The 26,316-nt window shown below is 50.4% G+C and overlaps 1 protein-coding gene across 1 annotated transcript in view; it reads right to left on the bottom strand.

The window, feature by feature from the left end:
• Positions 1-20,560, bottom strand: part of LOC117432748 (voltage-dependent T-type calcium channel subunit alpha-1I-like) — a gene marked incomplete at its 3' end in the record, with an annotated part of 56,498 nt that extends 35,938 nt beyond the window's left edge. Inside the window, exons 1-5 of the mRNA XM_059020249.1 lie at positions 20,384-20,560; positions 18,184-18,317; positions 13,580-13,677; positions 4,498-4,657; positions 1,414-1,747 (exon numbers count right to left, since the gene is read on the bottom strand). Of these exons, the coding sequence (XP_058876232.1) occupies positions 1,414-1,747; positions 4,498-4,657; positions 13,580-13,677; positions 18,184-18,317; positions 20,384-20,476 (819 nt within the window). The remainder of the gene's footprint in view (positions 1-1,413; positions 1,748-4,497; positions 4,658-13,579; positions 13,678-18,183; positions 18,318-20,383) is intronic.
• Positions 20,561-26,316: the final 5,756 nt, after the last annotated feature.

The raw sequence follows: 26,316 nt of genomic DNA, 5'->3' as shown, positions 1-26,316 counted from the left end.
TTGGGGTTGGGGTTGGGGTTGGTGTGTGGGTTGGGGTTGGGGTTGGGGTGTGTGTTGGGGTTGAGGTTGGGGTGTGGGGGTTGGGGTTGGTGTGTGTGTGTTGGGGTGTGGGTTGGTGTGGGGGTTGGGGTTGGGGTTGGTGTGGGGATTGGGGTTGGGGTTGGTGTGTGGGTTGGGGTTGGGGTTGGTGTGTGGGTTGGTGTGTGTGTTGGGGTTGGTGTGTGGGTTGGGGTGTGGGTTGGGGTGGGGGTTGGGGTGTGTGTTAGGGTTGGGGTGAGGTGTGTGTGTTGGGGTGGGTGTTGGGGTTGGGGTTGGTGTGTGGGTTGGGGTTGGGGTTGGTGTGTGGGTTGGGGTTGGGGTGTGGGGTGTGTGTTGGGGTTGGGGTTGGGGTTGGGGTTGGGGTTGGTGTGTGGGTTGGGGTGTGTGTTGGGGTTGAGGTTGGGGTGTGGGGGTTGGGGTGTGGGTTGGGGTTGGTGTGTGTGTGTTGGGGTTGGGGTTGGTGTGTGGGTTGGAGTGTGGGGGTTGGGGTGTGGGTTGGGGTTGGTGTGTGTGTGTTGGGGTTGGGGTTGGTGTGTGGGTTGGGGTGTGGGTTGGTGTGGGGGTTGGGGTTGGTGTGGGGGTTGGTGTGTGTGTTGGGGTTGGGGTGTGTGTTGAGGTTGGTGTGTGGGTTGGGGTTGGGGTGTGTGTGTTTGGGTGTGTGTTGGGGTTGGTGTGTGTGTTGGGGTTGGTGTGTGTGTTTGGGTGTGTGTTGGGGTTGGTGTGGGGGTTGGGGTTGGGGTTGGTGTGTGTGTTTGGGTTGGTGTGTGGGTTGTGGTGTGGGTTGGGGTTGGTGTGTGGGTTGGGGTTGGGGTTGGTGTGTGGGTTGGGGTTGGTGTGTGGGTTGGGGTGTGTGTTGGGGTTGGTGTGTGGGTTGGGGTTGGGGTGTGTGTTGGTGTGTGTGTTTGGGTGTGTGTTGGGGTTGGTGTGTGTGTTTGGGTGTGTGTTGGGGTTGGTGTGGGGGTTGGGGTTGGGGTGTGGGGTGTGTGTTGGTCTGTGTGTTGGGGTGTGGGGTGTGGGTTGGGGTGTGGTGTGTGTGTTGGTCTGTGTGTTGGGGTTGGGGTTGGGGTTGGGGTTGGTGTGTGGGTTGGGGTGTGTGTTGGGGTTGGTGTGTGGGTTGGGGTTGGGGTGTGGGGTGTGTGTTGGTCTGTGTGTTGGGGTTGGGGTTGGTGTGTGGGTTAGGGTGTGTGTTGGGGTGTGGGTTGTGGGTTGGTGTTTTATTTTGGGGTTGGGGTTAGATCAGTGTAAAACACTTCCACATTTAGCCCTGATTGCACCTATGCACAATAACACTGTAACAACGTGCAAGCACACGTGCGTTTACTCAGCAAGGGGAGACCCTTCCTGCACAGCGCCCCCCGCAGTCTGCACCTCTACCTGGAAGATGACGATCCAGGCGTATCCGATGTTGTCGAAGTTGATGGCTCCCTTGTGCGGGTTGGTGTCGCCGGTCCGGCACTGGGTATAGTACTGGTTCCAGTTCACGCAGCCCAGAGAGGCGCTGGAGTTACTGAGGAGCTCCGGACCTCCGAGCGCCAGCAGGTGAAGGTAGTCGTCTTTGTCCAGACAGCACTCCCTCCCGTCCTCCCTCCTCGCGGGGACGTCCCCGCAGGACATGATGCCGTTATCCGCGGCCAGAGAGCAAATGAAAGGAGTCTCGTCCTCTTCATCGGGCTGGTAGTATGAGGAAGGGAGGGAGATACCCGTGGATCTGTGAGGGGGGGGGGGGGGGGGGAGGAACGAGGGTTTAGCTTTGATACACCCCTGCCCTGACTACCACACTCCCTCCTCAGCTCCGCTACAGCCACGCTGCTTCCCTCCCAGTCCCTCCTCAGCTCCGCTAGAGCCACACTGCTTCCCTCCCAGTCTCTCCTCAGCTCCGCTAGAGCCACACTGCTTCCCTCCCAGTCCCTCCTCAGCTCCGCTAGAGCCACACTGCTTCCCTCCCAGTCCCTCCTCAGCTCCACTAGAGCCACGCTGCTTCCCTCCCAGTCCCTCCTCAGCTCCGCTAGAGCCACGCTGCTTCCCTCCCAGTCCCTCCTCAGCTCCGCTAGAGCCACACTGCTTCCCTCCCAGTCCCTCCTCAGCTCCGCTAGAGCCACACTGCTTCCCTCCCAGTCCCTCCTCAGCTCCGCTAGAGCCACGCTGCTTCCCTCCCAGTCCCTCCTCAGCTCCGCTAGAGCCACGCTGCTTCCCTCCCAGTCCCTCCTCAGCTCCGCTAGAGCCACGCTGCTTCCCTCCCAGTCCCTCCTCAGCTCCGCTAGAGCCACGCTGCTTCCCTCCCAGTCCCTCCTCAGCTCCGCTAGAGCCACGCTGCTTCCCTCCCAGTCCCTCCTCAGCTCCGCTACAGCCATGCTGCTTCCCTCCCAGTCCCTCCTCAGCTCCGCTAGAGCCACACTGCTTCCCTCCCAGTCCCTCCTCAGCTCCACTAGAGCCACGCTGCTTCCCTCCCAGTCCCTCCTCAGCTCCACTAGAGCCACACTGCTTCCCTCCCAGTCCCTCCTCAGCTCCGCTAGAGCCACGCTGCTTCCCTCCCAGTCCCTCCTCAGCTCCGCTAGAGCCACGCTGCTTCCCTCCCAGTCCCTCCTCAGCTCCGCTAGAGCCACACTGCTTCCCTCCCAGTCCCTCCTCAGCTCCGCTAGAGCCACGCTGCTTCCCTCCCAGTCCCTCCTCAGCTCCGCTAGAGCCACGCTGCTTCCCTCCCAGTCCCTCCTCAGCTCCGCTAGAGCCACAGTGCTTCCCTCCCAGTCCCTCCTCAGCTCCGCTAGAGCCACGCTGCTTCCCTCCCAGTCCCTCCTCAGCTCCGCTAGAGCCACGCTGCTTCCCTCCCAGTCCCTCCTCAGCTCCTCTAGAGCCACACTGCTTCCCTCCCAGTCCCTCCTCAGCTCCGCTAGAGCCACGCTGCTTCCCTCCCAGTCCCTCCTCAGCTCCACTAGAGCCACGCTGCTTCCCTCCCAGTCCCTCCTCAGCTCCGCTAGAGCCACACTGCTTCCCTCCCAGTCCCTCCTCAGCTCCACTAGAGCCACGCTGCTTCCCTCCCAGTCCCTCCTCAGCTCCACTAGAGCCACGCTGCTTCCCTCCCAGTCCCTCCTCAGCTCCGCTAGAGCCACGCTGCTTCCCTCCCAGTCCCTCCTCAGCTCCGCTAGAGCCACGCTGCTTCCCTCCCAGTCCCTCCTCAGCTCCGCTAGAGCCACGCTGCTTCCCTCCCAGTCCCTCCTCAGCTCCGCTAGAGCCACGCTGCTTCCCTCACAGCTATTTCCAAAATTCTACCAGTTTCTAATTCAACGATTTGATTGGAGAATCAGGCGTTTGGGCCCCCGAGTGTCACAGCCAATAGGCTCAGGTGGTTGCTTAGCACTCCGTTTCCCTGGCGACAGATTATCAATGCCGAGTTCCTCTGTGTGTTTTATCTCTCTCGCAGTTGACAGGGCAAATCTATTCTCGTTTGTGTTTATCTTAAGTCCAGGTGTCAATGGAAATCTAAATTAGAATCGCCATTGACGCACAAACGCAGATCACAGCTAGGATTGCTGGAGTATAAAGAGAACTGAATTACCTTTTGTTATTTAGTTATAAAGGACTGGGAGGGAGGGAGGGAGGGAGGGAAGCAGCGTGGCTCTAGCGCAGCTGAAGAGGGACTGGGAGGGAAGCAGTGTGGCTCTAGCGGAGCTGAGGAGGGACTGGGAGGGAAGCAGTGTGGCTCTAGCGGAGCTGAGGAGGGACTGGGACGGAAGCAGTGTGGCTCTAGCGGAGCTGAGAAGGGACTGGGAGGGAAGCAGCGTGGCTCTAGCGGAGCTGAGGAGGGACTGGGAGGGAGGGAGGGAGGGACTGGGAGGGAAGCAGTGTGGCTCTAGCGGAGCTGAGGAGGGACTGGGAGGGAAGCAGTGTGGCTCTAGCGGAGCTGAGGAGGGACTGGGAGGGAAGCAGCGTGGCTCTAGAGGAGCTGAGGAGGGACTGGGAGGGAAGCAGTGTGGCTCTAGCGGAGCTGAGGAGGGACTGGGAGGGAAGCAGCGTGGCTCTAGCGGAGCTGAGGAGGGACTGGGAGGGAAGCAGCGTGGCTCTAGCGGAGCTGAGGAGGGACTGGGAGGGAGGGAGGGAGGGACTGGGAGGGAAGCAGTGTGGCTCTAGCGGAGCTGAGGAGGGACTGGGAGGGAAGCAGTGTGGCTCTAGCGGAGCTGAGGAGGGACTGGGAGGGAGGGAGGGAGGGACTGGGAGGGAAGCAGTGTGGCTGCAGCGGAGCTGAGGAGGGACTGGGAGGGAAGCAGCGTGGCTCTAGCGGAGCTGGGGAGGGACTGGGAGGGAAGCAGCGTGGCTCTAGCGGAGCTGAGGAGGGACTGGGAGGGAAGCAGTGTGGCTCTAGCGGAGCTGAGGAGGGACTGGGAGGGAAGCAGCGTGGCTCTATCGGAGCTGAGGAGGGACTGGGAGGGAGGGAGGGTTATACTGGTTTGAACTGGTACTTACTGGGTGAAGTTGTCTTGTAAGAAACAGCGGTTCCTCAGCAATCCAGCCCACAGCTGAACTCCAATGATGCCAAAAATGAAAAACACAAAGAAACAGAGAAGCAGGACATTGCCCAGCATGGGGAGAGTGTCGAGCAGGAGATTCACAAGGATCCGCATACCTACAGAGAGAGAGAGGAGGAGGGGGAGGGGGAGAGAGAGGGAGGAGAGAGAGAGAGAGAGGGGGGAGGGAGAGAGGGGAGAGAGGGGGAGAGAGAGAGAGAGAGAGAGAGAGGGGGGAGGGAGAGAGTGGAGAGAGAGAGGGGGGGAGAGAGGGGAGAGAGAGAGGGGAGAGAGAGAGGGGAGAGAGGAGAGAGAGAGGGAGAGGGGGAGAGAGAGAGGAGAGAGAGTTATAAACAGTACATTATCTCACCACAGCACACTGTGTACCCAAACAGCGGCACTGCAATGGCTCTGTATTACACTGAGGGGCAATGGTAGCACAAGTATAGGGCAGCTACAATGGGGTGAGGCTGGTAGAATGGGACCACAGTGTGCTAACTACACCCTCAATGATCTTCAATGGCAGACAGACAGACAGCGGCACTGCAATGGCTCTGTATCACACTGAGGGGCAATGGTAGCACAAGTATAGGGCAGCTACAATGGGGTGAGGCTGGTAGAATGGGACCACAGTGTGCTAACTATACCCTCAGTGATCTTCAATGGCAGACAGACAGACAGCGGCACTGCAATGGTTCTGTATTACACTGAGGGGCAATGGTAGCACAAGTATAGGGCAGCTACAATGGGGTGAGGCTGGTAGAACGGGACCACAGCGTCGAGGATTCAGATCACGATCCTAGAAGATGAAGCTGCGTTGAGGAGTCCTGCCTCTGATTAGCTGTTCTTGCTCAGGTCAGATCACGATGTTCCAAGCAGCCTTTTGCTCGTCCCCTTTTGTTAAAAGCAATTTTCAGAACAGTGCCGCTGTGGCTGGCCTCGGACCGCAGATCAATCGCTTTCACTCCCCGTTTAATAGAAGCAGCGTTTTCTTCCCTGTTTTGGCCGACCTGGGCGCGCGATCCTGGAGTCACGGGCGTTCATCGAGGCAATAAAAACACGTCCTTTTACTGTGTAGCAGGAATCACATTATCAGAGCAACTGAGAGTCCGGAGGGATTGATATCGCAGCTGTGTGACATTACAGACGCTTCACTCTTGACATTAGCTGTTGATTGTATTGAAAAGACAATTGATTTTAAAGATGGTCAGCGCTCCTTTAAAGGGAGGGACCAGCGATGCTGTTAATAAAGCTAATAAGAGGTGAGAGAATGGATTTTAAAGATGGTCCGCGCTCCTTTAAAGGGAGGGACCAGCGATGCTGTTAATAAAGCTAATCAGAGGTGAGAGAATGGATTTTAAAGATGGTCAGCGCTCCTTTAAAGGGAGGGGCCAGCGATGCTGTTAATAAAGCTAATAAGAGGTGAGAGAATGGATTTTAAAGATGGTCAGCGCTCCTTTAAAGGGAGGGACCAGCGATACTGTTAATAAAGCTAATAAGACGTGAGAGAATGGATTTTAAAGATGGTCAGCGCTCCTTTAAAGGGAGGGACCAGCGATACTGTTAATAAAGCTAATAAGAGGTGAGAGAATGGATTTTAAAGATGGTCAGCGCTCCTTTAAAGGGAGGGACCAGCGACACTGTTAGTAAAGCTAATAAGCGGTGAGAGAATGGGTTTTAAAGTATGGCTCTCATGATGTGCTGGATATTCTTGGTCTCCTCTGTCGGTTTGGTTCAGCTTCATTGGACATGGTGTCTCTCTTCAGCCCGGGGCATGTTTGAAATGTCAGTATAGAATCGTGAATGCATATTACCATTCCAGCATGCCAACTCACATCCTCCAAATCAGCCTGGAGCAAAATGCAGAGCTGACCAGCTTTCAAATCCATTCTCTCATCTCTTAATAGCTTTATTAACAGTATCGCTGGTCCCTCCCTTTAAAGGAGCGCTGACCATCTTTAAAATCCATCCTCTCACCTCTTATTAGCTTTATTAACAGTATCGCTGGTCCCTCCCTTTAAAGGAGCGCTGACCATCTTTAAAATCCATTCTCTCACCTCTTATTAGCTTTATTAACAGTATCGCTGGCCCCTCCCTTTAAAGGAGCGCTGATCATCTTTAAAATCCATTCTCTCACCTCTTATTAGCTTTATTAACAGTATCGCTGGTCCCTCCCTTTAAAGGAGCGCTGACCATCTTTAAAATCCATTCTCTCACCTCTTATTAGCTTTATTAACAGTATCGCTGGTCCCTCCCTTTAGAGGAGCGCTGACCATCTTTAAAATCCATCCTCTCACCTCTTATTAGCTTTATTAACAGTATCGCTGGCCCCTCCCTTTAAAGGAGCGCTGATCATCTTTAAAATCCATTCTCTCACCTCTTATTAGCTTTATTAACAGTATCGCTGGTCCCTCATTATAAAGCCTCAGGTATTGTAGCTACAGTAATAATTAATCCATATTCTCCACTTGCATTGACGACCCAGGCCTCAAAAGGTGGAGTTGTGAAAGAACCACGCGTTACAGGCAAAACAGTACACGCATGTGGCTGTGGCAGTGTGGGCACGCTGAAAACCCTGCCAGTGTCTGCGTGGGCAGGCGCGTAGGGGGAAATATTAGATTGGCGGGGGGGGGGGGGGGGGGGGTCATGAAATGATTGACAGGTTTAGAAGCAGGGTGGTCATGGGTGCTAGACAGCCAGCTTGTTTCTTTTTTGGTTTGTGAATTGCGTCTGTGATCTCTGAGTCTGCTTGCCTTCACAGTGGCACACAGATTTGAACACCTGCAGGTTTTTTAAGGGGTCAGTTCTGACTTACAGCTGAATACAAAAAATACCTATCAAGAATTTCAGTAAAACGGCTCCCGATTGGCTCATCCGGTACAGACGCCCCTCTGTGGGGTGCAGGATGCGCCCCACAGCCTGGAGATCGCCGGTTCGAGTCCAGGTCACTGCCGACCGTGGACGGGAGCTCCCAGGGGGCGGGGCTCAATTCTCCGAGAGCCGCCCGGGGGGGTGATGGGGAGGTGTGGCGGAGTGTCCCGCCCCTATTTATTATTATTTGTATTTTTGTTTGCGGCGCGGGTAAAAGCGCCGCGTCTTTTATTATTATTTAAAAACCCCGTGAGGATGCATGGCTGATCAGCTACTGATTATTTAACTAGCTGACAGTCATGCATCCTTACCAAACGCGTGCAGACTCTGGCCGAGGGATAATAAGATAATTACCAACTAGTTAATCCCTCGGCCAGAGTATATAAACCAGCAGCACTCTGCACTCGGGGTTGAGAGTGTAGAGGAGAGTACGGGAGAGCGGAGAGAGAAAAAGCAACATTAACAAAACAATTGCTAAGACGTGCTGGATTTCCCAGCACATCACTTACTTGTTTGTTTGTTCATTCGTTTGGCCCTTGTGCCCTTTTGTTTTGTGTTGTGTTAATTTGTTTAATATTTTGTTTATTAATAAATACGCTTTAACCGCCCAACCATTGTTTTGGTTTCTACTTCCTGGTCCGTGACGTCACCACTGCGAGCCAGACTGTCACATATGGTGTCAGAAGTGGGATAAACAACGCCTCCAACAGCCGGACCAGGACAGAAAAGTGCGTTTTTTTTGTTTGTTCGTTTTTTTTTTTCTCAAACTAAATAATGGGAAGAAGGAGGAAGCAGCAGGTGCAACAGCGCGGGGCTGGTCGCAAGTCCCGCCGGGTCTCTGCTGTGCTGGACGTCTGCCTCACCTGTCTGAGGGGTGAGGAATGGTGCTTCGCCGTTGGTGAGGTTGGGCATGTAGCACCCGACCAACCCCCTCCATGGCAGGTGAGGGAGGAGTCTGAACATCCTGCGCACATGTGGGAGGAGTATGGCCCAGAGCAGGAACCGGAGGATGAGGGGTCGGTCCGTCCACAGCCCAAGAGGGGGGAGGCCGAGTGTCCACAGCCAATGGCTCCACTAGCAGGGGAAGAATACCTGCTGGTTTCACCTCCACCACCACCGTCCGAGGGAAAGGAGCAGGAGCTGCCTCTGCATCCTCCGAGGCGGACTGGTCCACTCTCCTCAGAGGGGATCTGGGACTGGCTGGCGGAGCCTGAGAGGGATATCGTGGACGCCCTCCCTGCTGTGATCAACCTCCTGTGGGCAAGAGATGGGGAGCGCTGGGAGGCCTGGGAACAGAAACACCACCCAGCATCCCTCCCAGACATCGCAGCCATGGTGCTCAACTACCTGGCTGCAGATATGGGAGGGGCCCCGCTGCTGTTTCCAGCGCCAGAGGGAGAAGAGCCATCGCTGCCGTCTCCAGCGCCAGAGGGAGAGGAGCCATCGCTGCCGTCTCCAGCGCCAGAGGGAGAGGAGCCATCGCTGCCGTCTCCAGCGCCAGAGGGAGAGGAGCCATCGCTGCCGTCTCCAGCGCCAGAGGGAGAGGAGCCATCGCTGCCGTCTCCAGCGCCAGAGGGAGAGGAGCCATCGCTGCCGTCTCCAGCGCCAGAGGGAGAGGAGCCATCGCTGCCGTCTCCAGCGCCAAAGGGAGAGGAGCCATCGCTGCCTTCTCCAGCGCCAGAGAGAGAGGAGCCATTGCTGCCGTCTCCAGCATTAGAGGGTGAGGAGCCCTCGCCACTGTCTCCACCACCAGGAGCAGAGCAGCAGGAGCTGCCTCTGTCTCCACCACCGTCAGGAGCAGAGCAGCAGGAGCTGCCTCTGTCTCCACCACCACCAGGAGCAGAGCAGCAGGAGCTGCCTCTGTCTCCACCACCACCAGGAGCAGAGCAGCAAGAGCTGCCTCTGCCTCCGCCACCTCCACCAGCAGAGGGTGAATGCCTGCTGGTTCCGCCTCTACCGCCGTGGGAGGACTGCTTGCCCCTCCCACCTCCACCAGCAGAGGGTGAATGCCTGCTGGTTCTGCCTCAACCGCCGTGGGAGGACTGCTTGCCCCTCCCACCTCCACCAGCAGAGGGTGAATGCCTGCTGGTTCTGCCTCAACCTCCGTGGGAGGACTGCTTGCCCCTCCCACCTCCACCAGCAGAGGGTGAATGCCTGCTGGTTCTGCCTCAACCGCCATGGGAGGACTGCTTGCCCCTCCCACCTCCACCAGCAGAGGGTGAATACCTGCTGGTTCCGCCTCAGCCGCCGTGGGAGGACTGCTTTCCTCTCCCACCTCCACCAGCAGAGGGTGAATACCTGCTGGTTCCACATCCACCGTCATGGGAAGGACTGCTCCTGCCCTGCCTCGCACCACCCAGGGATGCCTGCCTCGCATCGCCTGGGGCTGCCTGTTGCTTCGCATCGCCTGGGGCTGCCTGTTGCTCCGCATCACCTGGAGAGCCACCAGCTACAGAGAACGAGGGAGAAGTGGAGCTCCCGCTGCCGCCTCCATGGCCAGGGGCTCCCCTCCCGAGTTCACCTCCCGAGGGTCCGCTGCCGCTGCCGTTGCCTCCCGAGGGTCCGCTGCCGTCGCCTCCCGAGGGTCCGCTGCCGTCGCCTCCCGAGGGTCCGCTGCCGTCGCCTCCCGAGGGTCCGCTGCCGTCGCCTCCCGAGGGTCCGCTGCCGCTGCCGTCGCCTGGGGTCGCCAGGGATCCTGCTTCGCCTGGGGTCGCCAGGGATCCTGCTTCGCCTGGGGTCGCCAGGGATCCTGCTTCGCCTGGGGTCACTACACTGTGGTCGGAGCCCCACGGAGGGGAGCTGCCGGCCATGAAGAAAGGGGGGGAGGTCAGGAGACCAGCTCCCCCAGCCGCACTTTCGCGGCCGGAGATCATGTGGTCAGAGCCCCACGGAGGGGAACTGCTGGCCGTGAAGAGGAGGGGGGAGGTCAGGAGACCAGCTCCCCCAGCCGCACTTTCGCGGCAGGAAATACTGTGGCTGGAGCCCCGTGAAGGGCAGCTGCCAGCCATGAAGAAGGGGGGGGAGGTCAGGAGACCAGCTTCCCCCGCAGCAATTTCGCTGCAGGAGAAAGGGTGGCCGGAGCCCCACGGAGGGGAGCTGCCGGCCATGAAGAAGGGGGGGCAGGTCTGGAGACCACCCCCAAAAATTTTTTGGCCAGAGGAGCTGGCCAGTGCGCGGGCCATTGGAACACTACGGCTGTTTGGGTGGGAGGAGGACATCCCACCGTGGCCGCCACCTTTGGCCCGTTGCTGCCCCTGTTCCTGCGCCGGGACTGCTGACCGGGACTTTGGGGACTAAGGGGGGAGGTGGCCGAAAAGGCCATGTGTGCTGCGCACAAGGGGGGGCATGTGTGGCGGAGTGTCCCGCCCCTATTTATTATTATTTGTATTTTTGTTTGCGGCGCGGGTAAAAGCGCCGCGTCTTTTATTATTATTTAAAAACCCCGTGAGGATGCATGGCTGATCAGCTACTGATTATTTAACTAGCTGACAGTCATGCATCCTTACCAAACGCGTGCAGACTCTGGCCGAGGGATAATAAGATAATTACCAACTAGTTAATCCCTCGGCCAGAGTATATAAACCAGCAGCACTCTGCACTCGGGGTTGAGAGTGTAGAGGAGAGTACGGGAGAGCGGAGAGAGAAAAAGCAACATTAACAAAACAATTGCTAAGACGTGCTGGATTTCCCAGCACATCACTTACTTGTTTGTTTGTTCATTCGTTTGGCCCTTGTGCCCTTTTGTTTTGTGTTGTGTTAATTTGTTTAATATTTTGTTTATTAATAAATACGCTTTAACCGCCCAACCATTGTTTTGGTTTCTACTTCCTGGTCCGTGACGTCACCACTGCGAGCCAGACTGTCACAGGAGGGTTTAGGTCCTCGGCTCACCAGCGCCCCCCTGTGGTCAGTCCGGGCTCCTGCAGGCTTGTAAGCTGCCCAGAGCTGCGTTGTCCTCCGACGCTGTAGCTCTGAGGCGGCTGCACGGTGAGTCTGCAGCGTGTGAAGAAGCGGGCGGCTGACACGCTTCGGAGGACAGCGTGGGTTCATCTTCACCCCTCCCGAGTCAGCGCAGGGGGGGGGGCAGCGGTGAGCTGAGCCTAAAAATCATTAGACGCTTCTAAATTCGGGAGACAACCAAAAAATACACTAACTTCAGTCCTAAGAAGAGGAGATAGGAAACACAGTACGATTTGATATCAGGGCTACTCAAGACCGGATAACAGTGTTGATAGATCCGAGTGGAGGTGAAATACAAAATACTACAGATTGGGTTAAGTACAGGATTAAATACAGTAAACTAGGGGGCAGATGAGTCCAAGTTAAAATGCTTTTAAAAGCACAGTGCTATACAGTCCAGAAGAGTTGAGCTTGACAGGTGCTGTCTGAGGTTTTGGTCTGAAGTTTCTAGCATTGCCATGGCAGTGAATCCTCGCACCCGGCCCACTGCAGTGTCTGAAATATAGGACTTGAGCTAATCTCCAAACATGACCACCGATCTGACAGCTGCAGTGAAACGCATTGGAGGGGAAACAGAACAGCATGCTGGTTAATTGATGTGATGATCCGCAGAGACGCTGCAATGGCTCTGTATTACACTGAGGGGGCAATGGTAGCACAAGTATAGGGCAGCTACAATGGGGTGAGGCTGGTAGAATGGGACCACAGTGTGCTAACTATACCCTCAATGATCTTCAATGGCAGACAGACAGACAGCGGCACTGCAATGGCTCTGTATTACACTGAGGGGCAATGGTAGCACAAGTATAGGGCAGCTACAATGGGGTGAGGCTGGTAGAATGGGACCACAGTGTGCTAACTATACCCTCAATGATCTTCAATGTATTTATTATTATTATTATTATTATTATTATGTAACCCTGTGTTAGTTGCTACCCCTTTAATAGACTAGCTCCGGGAAACAGGGAAAGTGTCCCTCGTTAATAAGTATTGATCTGCTGTTGTTTGTCACAGTCCTGACAGATTTATCGCCCAGCTTTTACAAAGCAGCCTCGCGAGGTACAGTGATGCTGGCTTCAGGCACTCTCTAAGTGAGAGAGAGCTCTCCTCTCTCCCTTCTCCCTCCCCCCATTCTTTAACCCTCTCCTCTCTCCCCCTTTCAATCCTTCCATTCTAGGTTCACCGCAGTAAGTCTGTACTGCAATTTTATAGCATGTGCTTCACAATGCTTCCCTATGCTTTACCAGACCTCTCTGTGCTTTACAATGCTTCCTTATGCTTTACCAGACCTCTCTGTGCTTTACAATGCTTCCCTATGCTTTACCACACCTCTCTGTGCTTTACAATGCTTCCCTATGCTTTACCAGACCTCTCTGTGCTTTACAATGCTTCCCTATGCTTTACCAGACCTCTCTGTGCTTTACAATGCTTCCCTATGCTTTACCAGACCTCTCTGTGCTTTACAATGCTTCCCTATGCTTTACCAGACCTCTCTGTGCTTTACAATGCTTCCCTATGCTTTACCAGACCTCTCTGTGCTTTACAATGCTTGCCTATGCTTTACCAGACCTCTCTGTGCTTTACAATGCTTCCCTGTGCTTTACCAGACCTCTCTGTGCTTTACAATGCTTCCCTATGCTTTACCAGACCTCTCTGTGCTTTACAATGCTTCCCTATGCTTTACCAGACCTCTCTGTGCTTTACAATGCTTCCCTATGCTTTACCAGACCTCTCTGTGCTTTACAATGCTTCCCTATGCTTTACCAGACCTCTCTGTGCTTTACAATGCTTCCCTATGCTTTACCAGACCTCTCTGTGCTTTACAATGCTTGCCTATGCTTTACCAGACCTCTCTGTGCTTTACAATGCTTCCCTGTGCTTTACCAGACCTCTCTGTGCTTTACAATGCTTCCCTATGCTTTACCAGACCTCTCTGTGCTTTACAATGCTTCCCTATGCTTTACCAGACCTCTCTGTGCTTTACAATGCTTCCCTATGCTTTACCAGACCTCTCTGTGCTTTACAATGCTTCCCTATGCTTTACTACACCTCTCTGTGCTTTACAATGCTTCCCTATGCTTTACCTCACCTCTCTGTGCTTTACAATGCTTCCCTATGCTTTACCAGACCTCTCTGTGCTTTACAGTGCTTTGTGAAAATTCACATGCAAAAAAACCCCCAAAAATTACAAATTAAATCAGGCAGCTTACTAGGCACCCTGTTGATGGCTTTGAGCGGCCTGAGGACCCGGACGGTCCTGATCGCTGATAGGTTGATGTTCTGCAGGTCCAGTGAATATTCCACCATCCTGTCAAAAACAAGAAAGGAATCAAATGAAGACACATCTGAGAAAGATTTCTGGGTCGTTTCTGTCGTACACATATTTTTCTGTCTGCAATTAATTTCTCCCTGATAAAATTTCACCACAGCATTTTTGCATGATAATTCTGCAGTTTTTGCCCCCCCCATGCTTTTTCAATGGTTATACTACACATTTACCACAGTTTACCCTGGTTTGCCATATTATTTAAAATGATTTACAATGCTTCCCTATGCTTTACCAGACCTATCTGTGCTTTACAATGCTTCCCTATGCTTTACCAGACCTCTCTGTGCTTTACAATGCTTCCCTATGCTTTACCAGACCTCTCTGTGCTTTACAATGCTTCCCTATGCTTTACCAGACCTCTCTGTGCTTTACAATGCTTCCCTATGCTTTACCACACCTCTCTGTGCTTTACAATGCTTCCCTATGCTTTACCCGACCTCTCTGTGCTTCACAATGCTTCCCTGTGCTTTACCAGACCTCTCTGTGCTTTACAATGCTTCCCTATGCTTTACCAGACCTCTCTGTGCTTTACAATGCTTCCCTATGCTTTACCAGACCTCTCTGTGCTTTACAATGCTTCCCTATGCTTTACCAGACCTCTCTGTGCTTTACAATGCTTCCCTATGCTTTACCAGACCTCTCTGTGCTTTACAATGCTTCCCTATGCTTTACCAGACCTCTCTGTGCTTTACAATGCTTCCCTATGCTTTACCAGACCTCTCTGTGCTTTACAATGCTTCCCTATGCTTTACCACACCTCTCTGTGCTTTACAATGCTTCCCTATGCTTTACCACACCTCTCTGTGCTTTACAATGCTTCCCTATGCTTTAGCAGCCCTCTCTGCGCTTTACAATGCTTCCCTATGCTTTACCAGACCTCTCTGTGCTTTACAATGCTTCCCTATGCTTTACCAGACCTCTCTGTGCTTTACAATGCTTCCCTATGCTTTACCAGCCCTCTCTGCGCTTTACAATGCTTCCCTATGCTTTACCAGACCTCTCTGTGCTTTACAATGCTTCCCTATGCTTTACCAGACCTCTCTGTGCTTTACAATGCTTCCCTATGCTTTACCACACCTCTCTGTGCTTCACTTTGCTGTGCTTTTACTATGGGGACATTTTCCAAGGGTTAGTTTTCTACATTTATTTTTTTAATGCTTTACACAGATTAATTAAAATAATAATAATAATAATAATAATAATAATAATAATAATAATAATAATAATAATAAAACCACTTTCATAATTGCAGTAAGAAAGCACTCAGCATGATTGCAAAACATCCGAGAAAGAAGGCTTTTGAAAGCCCAGCAGCTGTTGCTTCAGTTGGAAACGTATGCAATTCCAGATCCTGTTTGATCGCTTTGATGAAGTCGCCCTCCGGTCGCTCAGCAGGGGGAAGCAATCGTCCCGATGCCAAGCTGTAGAGCTGGCAGGGGGGGCATCTATCACTGTCGCACGGGAGGAGGAGGAGGAATCTAGCCAACATTTGAACCTGGATCACTGTGAACCGAACGGACTCCAGTCTCTCACAGCCGGAGGACACGATGAAGAGATTCGACACGACGAAGGCTGTGCGGTGTTTGAAAACAACCCTTGAGTAGCAAACACCAAAAAGCAAGCTTACACACACACACACACACACACGCAATTTTACACATGTAGTAAAATTGGAAGGTTTTAATTAGTCCAGCTATTTTTGTTCCTTATTCTATAGTGATCTAAGGGACTGCTGAAGATCAATACAATGTATAACAGGATTTGTAGGTTTGTACTTCAGTGTACTATTGAAGGGCAGCAGTGTGGAGCAGCGGTCAGGGCTCTGGACTCTTGACCGGAGGGTCGTGGGTTCAATCCCAGGTGGGGGACACTGCTGTTGTACCCTTGAGCAAGGTACTTTACCTAGATTGCTCCAGTAAAAACCCAACTGTATAAATGGGGAATTGTATGTAAAAATAATGTGATATCTGTATAATGTGATATAATGTATAATGTGATATCTTGTAACAATTGTAAGTCGCCCTGGATAAGGACGTCTGCTAAGAAATAAATATGTTATATGTTATATGTCTGTCTGCCATTGAACTGTACTGTGGTCCCATTCTGTGCTCTCTCTCTCTCTCTCTCTCCCCCTCTCTCCATCTCCCCCTCCTTCTCTCCCCCTCTCTCCCTCACTCTCTCGCTCTCTCCCTCTTTCTCTCCCTCTCTCTTCCTTTCTCTCACTCTACCTCTCTCTCGCTCTCCCACTCTCCCTCTCCCTCTCTCCCTCCCTCCCTCTCTCACTCCCTCTCCCTCCTCTACCTCTCTCGCTCTCTCCCTCTTTCTCTCTCTCTCTCTCTCCCTCTCCTCCCTCGCTCTCCCCACTCGCTCTCCCTCTCTCCCCCTCTCCCCCCCTCTCTCTCTCTCTCCCTCTCCTCCCTCGCTCTCCCCCTCTCCCTCTCCCCACTCGCTCTCCCTCTCTCCACCTCTCCCCCCCTCTCTCTCTCTCTCTCTCCCTCTCCTCCCTCGCTCTCCCCCTCTCCCTCTCCCCACTCGCTCTCCCTCTCTCCCCCCCCCCCCTCTCTCTTTCTCTCTCCCCCTCTCTCCCTCTCTCTCCAGAAGCTCAGAGAGGAGGGGGGTCAGCTATCTCTGAGCACAGCCCCAGATTAGCCCTCAATACCTCCCTCTCAGCTCCTTATCCCTTTCTCCTCAACAGCAGGATTACCATCCGCAGAGGAGAGAGAGGATTTCACTCGAGCCAAGGAGATAAAACCCATCAATCTGCCTTTATTGAAAAAAGACTCACTCTGTATCACTGACTGCTTTTCTGAATGGCCCTCAATATCAGTGACAGACAGACAGCGGCACTGCAATGGCTCTGTATTACACTGAGGGGGCAATGGTAGCACAAGTATAGGGCAGCTACAATGGGGTGAGGCTGGTAGAATGGGACCACAGTGTGCTAACTATACCCTCAATGATCTTCAATGGCAGACAGACAGACAGCGGCACTGCAATGGCTCTGTATTACACACATTGTTTTAAGGCTGTACGCTTAGCAGGACGTTCAGCCCTGAAGCTCCTAACAGATGGGAGAAGACAGCATCGAGATTCATTTCATATTCACCCTCCCAGCTCTCAGCGTCAATGTCTCTGTGATTTCAATTGCAAATGTTCTGCTGTTCTGAACCAGTCCCTCATAACTGTCAATCAGATAAGGGCAGGAATACACTAGAGACACTAGCTAGCCTTTACAGGACATCAGAGACTGAGAGAGACTTCTAGTGGAAACGTTTGCCATTGAATTTACACTGAAGACACTGAGAGAGACTTCTAGTGGAAACGTTTGCCATTGAATTTACACTGAAGACGCTGAGAAAGACTTCTAGCGGAAACGTTTGCCGTTGAATTTACACTGAAGACGCTGAGAAAGACTTCTAGTGGAAATGTTTGCCGTTGAATTTACACTGAAGACGCTGAGAAAGACTTCTAGTGGAAATGTTTGCTGTTGAATTTACACTGAAGACGCTGAGAGAGACTTCTAGTGGAAACGTTTGCCATTGAATTTACACTGAAGACGTTGAGAGAGACTTCTAGTGGAAACGTTTGCCATTGAAGTTACACTGAAGACGCTGAGAGAGACTTCTAGTGGAAACGTTTGCCATTGAATATACACTGAAGACGCTGAGAGAGACTTCTAGTGGAAACGTTTGCCATTGAATTTACACTGAAGACGCTGAGAAAGACTTCTAGTGGAAACGTTTGCCATTGAATTTACACTGAAGACGCTGAGAGAGACTTCTAGTGGAAACGTTTGCCATTGAATTTACACTGAAGACGCTGAGAGAGACTTCTAGTGGAAACATTTGCCATTGAATTTACACTGAAGACGCTGAGAGAGACTTCTAGTGGAAACGTTTGCCATTGAATTTACACTGAAGACGCTGAGAGAGACTTCTAGTGGAAACGTTTGCCATTGAATTTACACTGAAGACGCTGAGAAAGACTTCTAGTGGAAACGTTTGCCATTGAATTTACACTGAAGACGCTGAGAGAGACTTCTAGTGGAAACGTTTGCCATTGAATTTACACTGAAGACGCTGAGAGAGACTTCTAGTGGAAACGTTTGCCATTGAATTTACACTGAAGACGCTGAGAGAGACTTCTAGTGGAAACGTTTGCCATTGAATTTACACTGAAGACGCTGAGAAAGACTTCTAGTGGAAACGTTTGCCATTGAATTTACACTGAAGACGCTGAGAGAGACTTCTAGTGGAAACGTTTGCCATTGAATTTACACTGAAGACGCTGAGAGAGACTTCTAGTGGAAACGTTTGCCATTGAATTTACACTGAAGACGCTGTGAAAGAATTCTAGAGGAAACGTTTGCCATTGAATTTACACTGAAGACGCTGAGAGAGACTTCTAGTGGAAACGTTTGCCATTGAATTTACACTGAAGACGCTGAGAAAGACTTCTAGTGGAAACGTTTGCCATAATACATACCCAGCCATTACAATGAAAAAGTCCAGTCTGTTCCAGGTGTCTCCCAGGTAACACTTTTTGCCAAATATTCCCAGAGCCAGCATCTTCACCACCATCTCAACAGCAAAGAAAATATAGATAAACGCATCAAAGGCCTAGAGAGAGAGAGAGGAGCAGTGTGTTAGTGATAATAAGAGGTGAGAGAATGGATTTTAAAGATGGTCAGCGCTCCTCTAAAGGGAGGGGCCAGCGATACTGTTAATAAAGCTAATAAGAGGTGAGAGAATGGATTTTAAAGATGGTCAGCGCTCCTTTAAAGGGAGGGACCAGCGATACTGTTAATAAAGCTAATAAGAGGTGAGAGAATGGATTTTAAAGATGGTCAGCGCTCCTTTAAAGGGAGGGACCAGCGATACTGTTAATAAAGCTAATAAGAGGTGAGAGAATGGATTTTAAAGATGGTCAGCGCTCCTCTAAAGGGAGGGACCAGCGATACTGTTAATAAAGCTAATAAGAGGTGAGAGAATAGATTTTAAAGATGGTCAGTGCTCCTTTAAAGGGAGGGGCCAGCGATACTGTTAATAAAGCTAATAAGAGGTGAGAGAATAGATTTTAAAGATGGTCAGCGTTCCTTTAAAGGGAGGGACCAGCGATGCTGTTAATAAAGCTAATAAGAGGTGAGAGAATGGATTTTAAAGATGGTCAGCGCTCCTTTACAGGGAGGGACCAGCGATACTGTTAATAAAGCTAATAAGAGGTGAGAGAATGGATTTTAAAGATGGTCAGCGCTCCTTTAAAGGGAGGGACCAGCGATACTGTTAATAAAGCTAATAAGAGGTGAGAGAATGGATTTTAAAGATGGTCAGCGCTCCTTTAAAGGGAGGGACCAGTGATACTGTTAATAAAGCTAATAAGAGGTGAGAGAATGGATTTTGAAGATGGTCAGCGCTCCTTTAGGAAGGATTCAGCACACTGTGTTTCCCTCGACCCTGCATTTCGAAGCCGTTGCTCAGAGATGTGTGTGTGTGTTTGTTTTTAGTGATCTCTCCCACTTGCAGATGGACCCTGGCTGTCACTGCGAGGTTTCCTCCCCGGAGAGTGGCAGGTGGGGTTTGAAACACCGTGGCTGGAATAGCTGAGGGTGAAGCTGGCTTGACAGCGAGGCTGTGTGCCAATTCCTGTCTCATCCGCGGAGCTGGTGCAGGTCAGGCTGTCCGTGTGACAGAGGTGGGGGCTGAACTCGCTACAAACGAGACGGGAGGGGAGGGGATGTATTTCAATGGCTTGCACGCCGCTGGACACTTTATTAGGAACCCTGACTGTCATGTGACCTCCTGCAGCGCTGCAACGCTATGGAAGCAGCACACCTGCAAGCAGCTTACCAGTAATGGGGTAATATTGATGATAAATCAGTACAGAGAGAGAGAGAGAGAGAGAGAGAGAGAGAGAGAGAGAGAGAGAGAGAGAGAGGGAGAGAGAGGAGAGAGGGAGGAACAGAGAGAGGAGAGAGAGAAAGGGAGAGAGAGAGGAGAGAGGGAGAGAGACAGAGAGAGAGGAGAGGAGAGAGAGAGACAGAGAGAGATTTAAACAAAAGCATTCATTTCAGGATGCTTTGGACAAAGCATCCTTCGTCAGCTGTGCAATAAACTATTTTTCAAGAATTCTGTGGATGATGTCATGATTGTGTCAGCTCAGAATGTTCATTCCAAGACGTCCCGAAGTTCCTGGTTTGAAGACAGATGGAAGACACACACACACACACCGAAACATACACACACACACACACAGACACACACACACAGACACACACACACACAGACAGACAGACACACACACACAGACACACACACACAGACACACACACACACAGACAGACAGACACACACACACACACACACACACACACAGACAGACAGACACACAGACAGACACACCGAAACACACACACACAGACACACACACACAGACAGACACACACACACACACACACAGACAGACAGACACACACACACACACACACAGACAGACAGACACACAGACAGACACACCGAAACACACACACACAGACACACAGACACAGACAGACACACACACACACATGCACACACCAACAGACAGACAGACACACACACTGACACACACACAGAGACAGACACACACACTCACACTGACACACACACACACACTCACAGGATCAGGCTCTGCATTGCGTTTGCTTTACCTGCAGCATTTGGCAGCGCTGTGAAGAGCAGTCAATGTTCTCGCAGGGCTGGTACATCCCCAGAGTCACACAGTTCAGCAGGATCACCATCATACTGACACGCTCGAACCACGTGAGGAGAAGAGTCAAGGAACAAGAGACTGCAGTGCGGCACGACACAGCACAGCACAGCACAGCACAGCATAACACAGCACAGCACAGCACAGCACAGCACAGCACAGCACAGAGAGGTCTGGTAAAGCATAGGGAAGCATTGTAAAGCACAGAGAGGTCTGGTAAAGCATAGGGAAGCATTGTGAAGCACAGAGAGGTCTGGTAAAGCATAGGGAAGCATTGTAAAGCACAGAGAGGTCTGGTAAAGCATAGGGAAGCATTGTAAAGCACAGAGAGGTCTGGTAAAGCACAGGGAAGCATTGTAAAGCACAGAGAGGTCTGGTAAAGCACAGGGAAGCATTGTAAAGCACAGAGGTGTGGTAAAGCATAGGGAAGCATTGTAAAGTACAGAGAGGTCTGGTAAAGCATAGGGAAGCATTGTAAAGCACAGAGAGGACTGGTAAAGCATAGGGAAGCATTGTAAAGCAAAGAGAGGTCTGGTAAAGCATAGGGAAGCATTGTGAAGCACAGAGAGGTCTGGTAAAGCATAGGGAAGCATTGTAAAGCACAGAGAGGTGTGGTAAAGGTGAATCAGTCCCATGCTGTGCTATTGACAGTGCTATAGCAGGTGAATCAGTCCCATGCTGTGCTATTGACAGTGCTATAGCAGGTGAATCAGTCCCATGCTGTGCTATTGACAGTGCTATAGCAGGTGAATCAGTCCCATGCTGTGCTATTGACAGTGCTATGGCAGGTGAATCAGTCCCATGCTGTGCTATTGACAGTGCTATAGCAGGTGAATCAGCCCCATGCTGTGCTATTGACAGTGCTATAGCAGGTGAATCAGTCCCATGCTGTGCTATTGACAGTGCTATAGCAGGTGAATCAGTCCCATGCTGTGCTATTGACAGTGCTATAGCAGGTGAATCAGTCCCATGCTGTGCTATTGACAGTGCTATAGCAGGTGAATCAGTCCCATGCTGTGCTATTGACAGTGCTATGGCAGGTGAATCAGTCCCATGCTGTGCTATTGACAGTGCTATGGCAGGTGAATCAGTCCCATGCTGTGCTATTGACAGTGCTATGGCAGGTGAATCAGTCCCATGCTGTGCTATTGACAGTGCTATGGCAAGTGAATCAGTCCCATGCTGTGCTATTGACAGTGCTATAGCAGGTGAATCAGTCCCATGCTGTGCTATTGACAGTGCTATGGCAGGTGAATCAGTCCCATGCTGTGCTATTGACAGTGCTATGGCAGGTGAATCAGACCCATGCTGTGCTATTGACAGTGCTATGGCAGGTGAATCAGTCCCATGCTGTGCTATTGACAGTGCTATGGCAGGTGAATCAGTCCCATGCTGTGCTATTGACAGTGCTATGGCAGGTGAATCAGTCCCATGCTGTGCTATTGACAGTGCTATGGCAGAATGGAAAGACACAGAAAGCTGTTTCAGGAATTCACTCACATATATCTGCCCATGAAGGCTGCTGAATAGTTATTGTAATAAATCTGATTAAGATAAATTGAAGACAGCGACCGGTTTCCTGTGAGGATCTTAATGACATGAAATAAAAACCCAGTGTAATTAAATCTGTGCTCCGCAGGTCCTGAGCGATGCTGCAATCGACAGCTGCACAATGCTGTAGCACTGCAAAGAATATAATACAGCACTAGACTCTGATATTGATGCGATCCAGCCCTCTGAAATGTCTTTATAATATACAGCGCTAGACCCTGATATTGATGCGATCCAGCCCTCTGAAATGTCTTTATAATATACAGCACTAGACTCTGATATTGATGCGATCCTGCCCTCTGAAATGTCTTTATAATATACAGCGCTAGACCCTGATATTGATGCGATCCAGCCCTCTGAAATGTCTTTATAATATACAGCGCTAGACCCTGATATTGATGCGATCCAGCCCTCTGAAATGTCTTTATAATATACAGCGCTAGACCCTGGCATTGATGCGATCCAGCCCTCTGAAATGTCTTTATAATATACAGCGCTAGACCCTGATATTGATGCGATCCAGCCCTCTGAAATGTCTTTATAATATACAGCACTAGACTCTGATATTGATGCGATCCAGCCCTCTGAAATGTCTTTATAATATACAGCGCTAGACCCTGATATCGATGCGATCCAGCCCTCTGAAATGTCTTTATAATATACAGCGCTAGACCCTGATATTGATGCGATCCAGCCCTCTGAAATGTCTTTATAATATATAGCACTAGACGCTGATATTGATGCGATCCAGCCCTCTGAAATGTCTTTATAATATACAGCGCTAGACCCTGATATTGATGTGATCTGGCCCTCTGAAATGTCTTTATAATATACAGCGCTAGACCCTGATATTGATGTGATCCAGCCCTCTGAAATGTCTTTATAATATACAGCGCTAGACCCTGATATTGATGCGATCCAGCCCTCTGAAATGTCTTTATAATATACAGCGCTAGACCCTGATATTGATGCGATCCAGCCCTCTGAAATGTCTTTATAATATACAGCGCTAGACCCTGATATCGATGCGATCCAGTCCTCTGAAATGTCTTTATAATATACAGCGCTAGACCCTGATATCGATGCGATCCAGCCCTCTGAAATGTCTTTATAATATACAGCGCTAGACCCTGATATCGATGCGATCCAGCCCTCTGAAATGTCTTTATAATATACAGCGCTAGACCCTGATATCGATGCGATCCAGCCCTCTGAAATGTCTTTATAATATACAGCGCTAGACCCTGATATCGATGCGATCCAGCCCTCTGAAATGTCTTTATAATATACAGCGCTAGACCCTGATATCGATGCGATCCAGCCCTCTGAAATGTCTTTATAATATACAGCGCTAGACCCTGATATCGATGCGATCCAGCCCTCTGAAATGTCTTTATAATATACAGCGCTAGACCCTGATATTGATGCGATCCAGCCCTCTGAAATGTCTTTATAATATACAGCGCTAGACCCTGATATCGATGCGATCCAGTCCTCTGAAATGTCTTTATAATATACAGCGCTAGACCCTGATATCGATGCGATCCAGCCCTCTGAAATGTCTTTATAATATACAGCGCTAGACCCTGATATCGATGCGATCCAGCCCTCTGAAATGTCTTTATAATATACAGCGCTAGACCCTGATATCGATGCGATCCAGCCCTCTGAAATGTCTTTATAATATACAGCGCTAGACCCTGATATCGATGCGATCCAGCCCTCTGAAATGTCTTTATAATATACAGCGCTAGACCCTGATATTGATGCGATCCAGCCCTCTGAAATGTCTTTATAATATACAGCGCTAGACCCTGATATCGATGCGATCCAGCCCTCTGAAATGTCTTTATAATATACAGCGCTAGACCCTGATATCGATGCGATCCAGCCCTCTGAAATGTCTTTATAATATACAGCGCTAGACCCTGATATTGAGGCGATCCAGCCCTCTGAAATGTCTTTATAATATACAGCGCTAGACCCTGATATTGATGCGATCCAGCCCTCTGAAATGTCTTTATAATATACAGCGCTAGACCCTGATATTGATGCGATCCAGCCCTCTGAAATGTCTTTATAATATACAGCGCTAGACCCTGATATCGATGCGATCCAGCCCTCTGAAATGTCTTTATAATATACAGCGCTAGACCCTGATATTGATGCGATCCAGCCCTCTGAAATGTCTTTATAATATACAGTGCTAGACCCTGATATCGATGCGATCCAGCCCTCTGAAATGTCTTTATAATATACAGCGCTAGACCCTGATATCGATGCGATCCAGCCCTCTGAAATGTCTTTATAATATACAGCGCTAGACCCTGATATCGATGCGATCCAGCCCTCTGAAATGTCTTTATAATATACAGCGCTAGACCCTGATATTGATGCGATCCAGCCCTCTGAAATGTCTTTATAATATACAGCGCTAGACCCTGATATCGATGCGATCCAGCCCTCTGAAATGTCTTTATAATATACAGCGCTAGACCCTGATATTGATGCGATCCAGCCCTCTGAAATGTCTTTATAATATACAGCGCTAGACCCTGATATCGATGCGATCCAGTCCTCTGAAATGTCTTTATAATATACAGCGCTAGACCCTGATATCGATGCGATCCAGCCCTCTGAAATGTCTTTATAATATACAGCGCTAGACCCTGATATCGATGCGATCCAGCCCTCTGAAATGTCTTTATAATATACAGCGCTAGACCCTGATATCGATGCGATCCAGCCCTCTGAAATGTCTTTATAATATACAGCGCTAGACCCTGATATCGATGCGATCCAGCCCTCTGAAATGTCTTTATAATATACAGCGCTAGACCCTGATATCGATGCGATCCAGCCCTCTGAAATGTCTTTATAATATACAGCGCTAGACCCTGATATCGATGCGATCCAGCCCTCTGAAATGTCTTTATAATATACAGCGCTAGACCCTGATATCGATGCGATCCAGCCCTCTGAAATGTCTTTATAATATACAGCGCTAGACCCTGATATTGAGGCGATCCAGCCCTCTGAAATGTCTTTATAATATACAGCGCTAGACCCTGATATTGATGCGATCCAGCCCTCTGAAATGTCTTTATAATATACAGCGCTAGACCCTGATATTGATGCGATCCAGCCCTCTGAAATGTCTTTATAATATACAGCGCTAGACCCTGATATTGATGCGATCCAGCCCTCTGAAATGTCTTTATAATATACAGCGCTAGACCCTGATATTGATGCGATCCAGCCCTCTGAAATGTCTTCATAACATACAGCGCTAGACCCTGATATTGATGCGATCCAGCCCTCTGAAATGTCTTTATAATATACAGCGCTAGACCCTGATATTGATGCGATCCAGCCCTCTGAAATGTCTTTATAATATACAGCGCTAGACCCTGATATTGATGCGATCCAGCCCTCTGAAATGTCTTTATAATATACAGCGCTAGACCCTGATATTGATGCGATCCAGCCCTCTGAAATGTCTTTATAATATACAGCGCTAGACCCTGATATTGATGCGATCCAGCCCTCTGAAATGTCTTTATAATATACAGCGCTAGACCCTGATATTGATGCGATCCAGCCCTCTGAAATGTCTTTATAATATACAGCGCTAGACCCTGATATCGATGCGATCCAGCCCTCTGAAATGTCTTTATAATATACAGCGCTAGACCCTGATATCGATGCGATCCAGCCCTCTGAAATGTCTTTATAATATACAGCGCTAGACCCTGATATCGATGCGATCCAGCCCTCTGAAATGTCTTTATAATATACAGCGCTAGACCCTGATATCGATGCGATCCAGCCCTCTGAAATGTCTTTATAATATACAGCGCTAGACCCTGATATTGAGGCGATCCAGCCCTCTGAAATGTCTTTATAATATACAGCGCTAGACCCTGATATTGATGCGATCCAGCCCTCTGAAATGTCTTTATAACATACAGCGCTAGACCCTGATATTGATGCGATCCAGCCCTCTGAAATGTCTTTATAATATACAGCGCTAGACCCTGATATTGATGCGATCCAGCCCTCTGAAATGTCTTTATAATATACAGCGCTAGACCCTGGCATTGATGCGATCCAGCCCTCTGAAATGTCTTTATAATATACAGCGCTAGACCCTGATATCGATGCGATCCAGCCCTCTGAAATGTCTTTATAATATACAGCGCTAGACCCTGATATCGATGCGATCCAGCCCTCTGAAATGTCTTTATAATATACAGCGCTAGACCCTGATATTGATGCGATCCAGCCCTCTGAAATGTCTTTATAATATACAGCGCTAGACCC

The sequence above is a fragment of the Acipenser ruthenus genome, unplaced genomic scaffold (genome assembly GCF_902713425.1).
Source record: "Acipenser ruthenus unplaced genomic scaffold, fAciRut3.2 maternal haplotype, whole genome shotgun sequence".
NCBI classification, from domain to species: Eukaryota; Metazoa; Chordata; class Actinopteri; order Acipenseriformes; family Acipenseridae; genus Acipenser; species Acipenser ruthenus.
Note: the sequence above shows the minus strand (reverse complement) of the source record. Positions and strands in the feature narration are given on the sequence as shown.